The following is an 8,855-nucleotide window of genomic DNA, read 5'->3' as shown; positions in this document are numbered from 1 at the left end:
GCTGTCAAGTGGGAAAGACAGGTTATAAACATTATAAACAGTGAATAGCTACTATTTACTAAGCACTTACCACATTCCAAGAACATTTTACATACATTATCTCACAACCCCCCTGCGCAGTAGATGGCATTCTCCCCACTTCACATGTAAGGAAACTGAGGTTAGAGAAGGTGAAATGACTTGCCCATGATCACCCAGTTACAAAGGGGCTGCCCTGAACAGGAAATCAGGTGTATCTACACCGGGCTTCCAGCAACTGCCTTTGTCTTGGGACAGGACCACATTCCCTTGGAAGCAGAGCTCACAGTGAGGATTCACAGAGCCCAGGACAACGATGAGCCCAGATGTGAAAGTGCTGAGGTCAGGAGAGCAGCAGACACAGGGTGGCACCAGCTAAGGACTGCCACCTCTGCGTTCAGAGCCCCAATACTGGTTATGACAGGAGCCCTGAGCCCCACCCTGTGTCCTGGCCAGCTTTCAGCTGGTCCATCTGTCCCTTACAATGCAGAGCGTCCAGACACTCTCCTGAATGGAGCTCCCACTATTCCCCGACCATGGGGTGTCAAGGGTCATGGAAAGAATCCTCCAGGACCAAAGCAGTTGTTTCCTGCAAGTTCCCCCTCCTTCCCTCCCCGACCTCCCCACCCCACCCTCTAGCCAAACAAAAGTAGCACAGCAGACACTCCTATCACGTGGTAACATAGAGGTAGGTGCCAGCAGCGTCCATCTGCGCCCCACAGGAACTCAGAAGGGCCCCCAACACCGGTGTAGAGCTGGCCCAGGTTCCACGAGCCAGTGCCCAGACCTAAGTCACCACCACAGGGGAATTTCTTGGCCTGTAGCCAGGAACACCAGAAATCCAGCCATAAAAGTGAATGCCAGCCAGAAGTGCAGAGAAAAACCCCTGAACTCAGGCCCACGAAATTTGAGTTCCCTTTGTGACTTTGTCACCAGCAAGCAGGGACCTGACCTCAAGTGCAAACCACCCTTGTACCTGAACCCCTCAACTGCTGAATGAAAACAAGTTCAGTGACCTTAAACTTTGGTGTAACACAGAATCTTTGTGGAGGTGCTTAAAGAGAATTCCTATGCCCATGACTCCAGGAATTCTGATCAGGGGTTCTGGGATGGGGCAAAGAATCTGCATTTTACTCTAATTGGCCAGAGAAGGCCAGTGTCTGCCAAGTCACACACCAGTAGTTTAAATGCCCATCAAGAGACGCCTGATTTAAACGTAATTCTGTAAAAAGGAATGCTCCGAGGCCCTCAAAATGAGAGCATATAAACTATTTTGTAAAAAACAAAAAAAAAAAAGACAAAGGGAGCAATCAGGTGGTTAAAGGACAGAAGTGGAAGAATGTTTCACCTTCCTCTGAAACCAGATGAAAGTGTTACCTATTACAAAATCATTAATGGATGTTTTCTCCCATTAATACTGGAGAAGCTGAGGCACACCTTCCCTTGGTCACTAGGATCCACCGCGAAGACTCACCTTTAAACTGACACTCAGATCAAAGGCGCTGCCGCCTGCCTCATCTTGAGGGGAGCCTGACATCTCAGACCCAGCTAGGCTAGTTTCCGGCTCCTGGGTAAATTGGTTCGTCCTTTGGCATGACGTTTTCATCATCAGTAAATTGGGCTACAACAGATACACCTCTCGGGTTAAGTCACATTAGAGAAAGTAAGCTCTTCGTTCAGTTGATGGAAGTGTAACGATGACCATCGTGGTGCTAAACTGATAGATATATAAGTTGATCAGGCAGCGGCTGCCATTAAGACACTCAATCCTAACATCGCTTTCCCTTTCAACACGCTGCAAGGATCTGACAGTCATTAACAACTTAGGCAAACAGAGGCTTACTATTGGACCAAAAGAAGATAAAAGGTCACTTCCAGGGCGAGGTCTCATGGGAAGAGGGAACCACATCTCACTGTTCCACTGGTGGGACTTGAAATTTAATCGGTTTTCCTGTTAAATTTCCGCATCTGAGGTCAAAACGAGGAAAGCCAGGAACTCGACCCAGGAAGCCTAGTCCTAGAGCGGCACGATTGCTCCGCCCCCTTGAGGCCTATGAAAGTATTTCTCTAGAGTAAACTACCCATCACAACCATGGCTATTGGGCAACACAGAGGCCTCCACTTCTAGGGGCGGAGCCTAGGAAGGGGCGGAGCTTAGCGTGAGAATGCTTTGCGACTCAGGTTCCGCCGGCGTCACTCACAACATCCTTGGCCCACTCCTGCGCAAACCAGTCCACGTGAGGACCTGAAGATTCACACACGCAAAGCCAAGCGCAGCAGCTCCCCTAGAAGCCAGGACTGAGGGATCCTGGGAGGCGACCCCAGAGCTCCAAAGGCTCCTCCCTCGTCCCGCAGTCCTGCGTCCCACCGCCCTGCGTCGGCCTCACCTGTCAAACCGATCTGTCACTGCCTGCAGAACCCAGCCCTTCCTCGCCTTCTGCCAGGCCCCAGGCCCGCGGCGACACTGAGAAGATGGGCAGCCGGCCCCGCAGCCCCAGCGCCTCCCCTGCGGACCGGTGGGGACCGCATCCTGGAGGACCGGGCCCTGCCAAGCACCAGCAAATGGAGGAGCCCACGGGCCACGAGTTTGAGGAGGCGTCCGGCCCGGACAACGTGACAGGGACCCCGGCCATGGGCGCACTCACCTCCCTGGTGGTTCTGGCCGACGGCTGTGCCCTGCACGTGCCCCTGGACGACGTCGACCTGGTGCTGGAGCCCAAGCCAACGTCCGTGATGCAGGTGTCTCTCGGAGATCGCATCCTCATGCTGGTCCCTCGATCTCTCCTGGGCTCTGGCATTGAAATCCTGGGAGGGCAGGGCCACTCAGCTCTTGTCCTGGAACAGGGCGGTTTCCCGAGCGGTCTCAAGGAGTGCATTGCCCTCGAGCAGGGATTCTTCTATGGATCTGTCCCAGAGATCGCTGGCCAAGAAGAGGTCTACGGGGAGGACACAGACGCTGAGTTCCTGCTGGCTGGGATGGATGCAGCAGCCAGCTCAGTTACTGGGCTCCTCCTCTCCGCTGGAAGGGCGTCTGACCCCGAACTGTTGGGCCTAGTCCCAGAGCCCTCGCCTTGGGGCCCCAACACTAGTCCAGAGAGATGCTCTCCTCACCACGACGACAACCTGGACCTCCACCTTCCGGAGCCCTTCCCCGACTCACCACTCCAACCTCTACCTCCCTCTCCATGTCCAGGTCCTCACGAGCGCCCCCAACACCCTCTTGGTACTCCGTGCAAGGCCTAGAGATGCCTGTTCCAGGAATGAACTTCCTCCCACAATTCCTGGCCACCGGCTGCGGACCAGGACAGAGTCTTGCTAAGGGTTGTGTGTACACTGCACACTTGATAAGAATCACAACGGACAGATGCCTTTTGGATGCACGCTGCGTTTGAAAATTTTGCATCCATGGCTGACTAAAACCCCGGGAAGAAAGCTCACCTGGGCAAAGAAAAGCCTCTTGAAAGACAGTGTGCTTTCAGACAGCCCGGCAGCTGCTTAGATTTTCTCTAGGGAGGGCACCTTTAAGCAGTTCTATCCCCCCACCCCCTGTTTCCCTTCAAACCCAGGTGCCAGCACTTTTCTCTAAAGAGCCATCCTTTCCCGGGTACCCTACCACTGCCCCTTCCCCTCGTTTTCCCCCAACAGAGTAATTACTAGATTTATTTTGCTCGATGAATTTTTGACCCTAGTGTCCCCGGTACTTTATGACAACCCTCTACCCATTTTGAACTTTTCTGGATTGCAGCTCTAGCCCCTTTGGGGGATCTAGACAATAGGTGTATGTGGACAAATGTTTGTTGGATACAAAACCCAGAATGAGGAACAATGATCTGTTTTTGAATGACTAGGTTGGCAAGTAGTTTTACCTCTATTGCTGGGTTTGTGGGGGTATTTTTGCAAAAGAACCAACTGTTTTCCATTCTTCTTACATGCTATTAATATAATTCTCATGTCCAGGGAAAGTTTGTAATTCTAAAGATTCTGTGTTTTTATACTTCTAAGATCCAAATATGTTTTGTACATTGCTACTGGCATATAGAAAAAATTTGCTCTTATGTTGGCCTGGTATCCAGAAAAATTACTTAATTTCTGTAATCACTTATGTGTAAATTCTCTTGCTGGACTGATAAAGATAACAATATCTCCAAATAATGAGAGTATGTCTCTTTTTTTATGACAAGCCTCTTACATCTTATTTTTCCTTAATTTTTTTTATTGGCTATTAACTTCAAATACAGATTGAACGGTATGGTTAATAGGGTCATCCCTGTCTTTTTTTGGAAGTATAGTTGCTTTACACTATTAGTTTCAGATATACAACAAAACAATTCAGTAATTTTATGGATTATATTCCATTTAAAGTTATTACAAAATAATGAGCATACTTCCTTCTGCTGTACAATGTGCCCTTGTTGCTTATCTATTTTATACATAGGAGTTTGTATCTCTTTATTTATTTGTTTATTTATTTGTTTGTTTTTTGGCTGCATTGGGTCTTCTTTGCTGTACGCGGGCTTTCTCCAGCTGCGGTGTGTGGGCTTCTCATTGCAGTGGCTTCTCTTGTTACGGAGCATGGGCTCTAACCACGCCGTCTTCAGTGGTTGTGGCTCGTGGGCTCTAGAGCGCAGGCTCAGTAGTTGTGGCGCATGGGCTTAGTTGCTCTGCAGCATGTGGGATCTTCCCAGACCAGGGCTCGGACCCGTGTCCCCTGCATTGACAGGCAGATTCTTAACCACTGTGCCACCAGGGAGGTCCCAGTAGTTTGTATCTCTTAATCTCATACCCTGTCTTGCCCCTCTCCCCACTGGTAACCCCTAGTTTGTTCTTTACCTGTGTAAGTCTGTTTCTGTTTTATTATATACATTTATTTGTTTTATAGTTTTAGAGTCCACATATAAGTGATAACATAGAGTATATGTCTTTCTCTGTCTGACTTATTTTATTAAGCATAATACTCTCTAGGTCCATCCACGTTATTGCAAATGGCAGAACTTCATTCTCTTTATGGCTGAGTAACATTCTTACATCTTCTTTATTCATTCATCTATAATGGTGAGATCACAGAATGACTCAGCCCTGAAACATTGGATGGAGACAACTGCGTAGATACACATGAATAACTTGAATCCCCAGATCTCTTTTAGTCCTCTTGGCCACAGAAGTGGCCCACCACTGTCTGTGAAAGCTTGCCCATCTACCTTGCTCTAAGATGCAGAAGCCTCTGCCTGGCAAAACAATATGCACCAACCTCAAGATTTACCCCCATCTCCTCCCTTTGCCACCAGACCAGTAACTAAAGTTAAGTTTAATATAATTCAATAGAGGATCAAAAGGTTTAGAGCAATGGATATGGTACACTGGATATACTACCTAAAGCTGAATAATATATCAGCTAGTGGGAGTGTGCAAGGGCCGAAAGGCACTGGAGAGGCACCAGCATCATTGAGTTCAGTGGGCCAGGGTTGGCCAGTGATGGCAGGAGATGCCATTAAGAACTTAGACTCCTTGGTAGCCTTGGGGATAATAGTATCTGAGAGACTGAATATACAAACTGACAATGGCCAGACCACTTATGACAACAGAATTCTGACCCACAAACTTTGCAGCAACCAGTCCAGAAACAAAGCCATAACCTCTGTGGTAACTGGCCCCAAATGATCAGGACTTGGTCAATAACTGCCAGCCTCCCTAATTTTCATCCCTACTTCCAACTCAGGATCAATTTAAGAAAGCCAAATATGCTATGCTTAAGACACAAAGTTCACAAATCAAATCAATTACATAGAATTCCCTGCTTCTAGTTAGCCTGCCTCTAGGTTTCCCCTGCCAACAACCTCCATTCAAACACACCTGAAGCCCTCCCTTTTTCCACTATAAACCTTTCCTAATCCCTTAGCTGCCTATGAGCTCTCAAATGCAAGAGATGGGGCTGACTCTCTTGCTATATAGCAAGCTCTGAGAATAGCCTCTGCTTGTTCTCCACTGAGCAACCTTAGTTTATTTTTAGTTTTACTGGAGGTCCCAGTGAGGCATACTCTCCACTGCCCATTGCCATAAATCTCAGCCTTGGACCAGGTGTGGTACCCATGGAGCACCTTGTGCCATAAGCTGCTCTCAGCTTATGGTGTCCACACCAGTATGTAAAGTCAACACCATGTCTAAACTCTCTCATTGCATTGAGTTCCTTAGCTATTTATTTCAGTTTGGTACCAGGTTTTGTTACTGATTCCATTTATTTGGCATCGTTGGTGGCATCCAGACATTCATTTTTATGCCCTTTTGTTCTCTTTCATTATTCCATTTTCCGCTGTGCTGATTTAAAATCTTGCTTATCACAAGGAAGGGAATCACTGGGTAGCACACAAAATTACGTCCTGTAAGCCTGTTGTTCGAGTCAACCTCAGAGTCTTGTGAGTTTGCGGTTCTCATCAGATTGGCATCCATTTGCACACACTTTGCAGTGGGTATTCAATAAAACCAAATGAGGTTTTCTTCTCCTGATTTTCTTTTGCCCTGAAAGTTTGGCTTTAATCCAGAAAGAGTGTTCTCTTTGGTGTCAGGTGGTGGAGGCTCTGGAGTCTGCATTCAGAGAAGTCATGTTGGGGCCTAAGTCATGAGATGTACAAGCACCTCATTTACCCACCACTGCCAGCTCTTATGGGGTAGTTTAAGTGTAAAGCTTCTACTCTTCCAGGAAAGATGCCTGCTTCTTACATGTCATCTCATTCAACTCCTCATTCTTGTGCCTATCTCTCTAAATGACGTAGCTTCACTAAGGAGGATTTGGCTTGAACAATATTGTTCATTTGAGGGGCTCCTTCGATAAGAAGGGAAGAAGATTTCTCAGTTTCAATGGGCAGCATATTTTGATTTGGCATAAGGAGGCTTCCAAACAAAACTATGAACCAAAAGCTGCTTCATTAAAACATTCTCTGGCCAAAGTTAATGACCAATTTGAAAAACGAGACTTATTTCTCTATTAAGTCCTCCAGTTGCCTTTCCCAGATCTCCCTCTGCCTCTTGTCCTGCCATTCTCTCTCCTTCTGAATTCCACTGACTGCTCTTTTAATTCCCCTTGTCCAGGTTCCCTGCCTTTGCCCAACAAACCTCCCAAGAACCCAAAATGCCAGCTGCCTCTGAAGATCCACCCCCATGCACCAGGTATTCAGACAACTTCAGAGTTTAAACCTTGGACCCGAGCTGAATTAAGAGCTATTTGTAAAAATGTCTCTAAATTCAGAGAAGACCAGCAAATATTCAGAGAAGAATTTAGCATTCTATTGGGTGCATAAGCCCCAGAATTGCCTGACACAAATCACTCATACACATATTGGTCAGAACTGCCGATGCTCATTTCTGGATGGCAAAGCAGACTGGACTGACCCAGGAAAGGACCTGCAGGATCTCTCTTACCGCAATAAACCTAAGGGTTCAATAACAAGCCTGAAAAGTTAGGCAAAGTCTCCTAAAAACCATACCTGAAACATTTCCAATAAAAATCAATACAACTGCTACTCTTTCTACATTAAACCCTGCCACCTTTGCTCAGCCTCTTCCTTGGTGTAAACATACCACACAGGTGATTAGTATTTCAAATAATTCACAGATTTTCCCTATCTTCCAGCCTTTATATGTAACTGTTGATCCCTTTGACTGGAAACATTCCTTCCTGTTCTGTGACAACACACCTGCAAATCTAAGAGGGTAGAAGTTTCATTACACAGAGAATTATTATATTAGAAGCACACCAGAGTTTGTTATATTGTTATATTAGAAGCACACTGTTTCTTGAAATTTCAGAAAACTTCTCTATCCATAAACAATTGTGTCTGTTTTGAATATACTTTCTCATTTCCCACTATGTTTGATACATACCCCTGATAAAGATCTTGACACCATACCTGCCCCTCTATGGGCAAGAAATTTCAGTGACATAGAAAAAATAATGGGAGCAGAACCTATTAAAGTTCAGATACATTTTACCAAACCATTACCCAAACTTCCCCCAATATCCCTTGAAGACAAAGGAAGAGCTCAAAACTACAGTTGAATGCCTTATATACAAAGGTCTTCCCATACATCACCCTTGTAACACTCATCCTGCAAGAAAAGAAACCAAACAGACAAGGATATCAATTTGTTCAAGACCTTAAGGCCATCAACAAAATATGTATACCTCACTACCTGACAGAAATTAACCCAAATACCATTTTATCATCAATTCTACCTGAAGCCACTTGCTTCACTCTATTGAATTTTTGTTCTGCCTTTTTTCAGTGTACCTCTAGACCAAGACAGTCAATACCTCTTTGTCTTCACCTGGAGAGGACAACAACATACCTGGACAGTCATGCCCCTAGAGTATACTGGAGCCCCCTTCTATTTTGCCTTGGTCCTCAATCAAGACTTAAAAGATCTAAATTTCCCTTGTGATTCAGTTTTTAACATGATGCATAGATAATCTCCTACTTTGTTCAAAGAACAAGGAAGCCTGTAAAAGGATTCCATTGACTCACCCCAGGCTTAGTAAAAAGGAGACATAATGTTTCAAATATAAGTTATAATTTTGCCAAAATACAGTCCATTATTTAGAGTATGGCTCATCTCAGGAGGGAAAAACATTCTCTCCTGATAGACTAAAGACTATCCAAACACATCCTAGACCCCTCACAAGAGACAACTGAGTGTATTTCTGCTTTTAACTGAGTACTGCAGACAATGGGTGCCAAGTTTTACCAAGAAAGAAACACCTCTTAATGAGCTGACTAAGCACCAAGTAAGAGACCCTCTCCTGGGGACCCCAATGTGAAGAGGGCTTCTGTAACCCAACAAAGGCT

The 8,855-nt window shown here is 46.0% G+C and overlaps 1 protein-coding gene across 1 annotated transcript; it reads left to right on the top strand.

The window, feature by feature from the left end:
- The first annotated feature begins 580 nt into the window (after positions 1-580).
- LOC309660519 (proline-rich protein 23A-like) lies at positions 581-6,975 on the top strand. The gene has a single exon (XM_082461315.1). The coding sequence runs from the start codon at positions 2,491-2,493 to the stop codon at positions 3,259-3,261; it is 771 nt and encodes a 256-aa protein (XP_082317441.1). The 5' UTR covers positions 581-2,490; the 3' UTR covers positions 3,262-6,975.
- Positions 6,976-8,855: the final 1,880 nt, after the last annotated feature.

This window comes from Balaenoptera physalus (assembly GCF_965194825.1).
Source record: "Balaenoptera physalus genome assembly, chromosome: 4".
Classification (NCBI taxonomy): Eukaryota; Metazoa; Chordata; class Mammalia; order Artiodactyla; family Balaenopteridae; genus Balaenoptera; species Balaenoptera physalus.
This window is presented reverse-complemented; position numbering and strand designations above follow the sequence as displayed.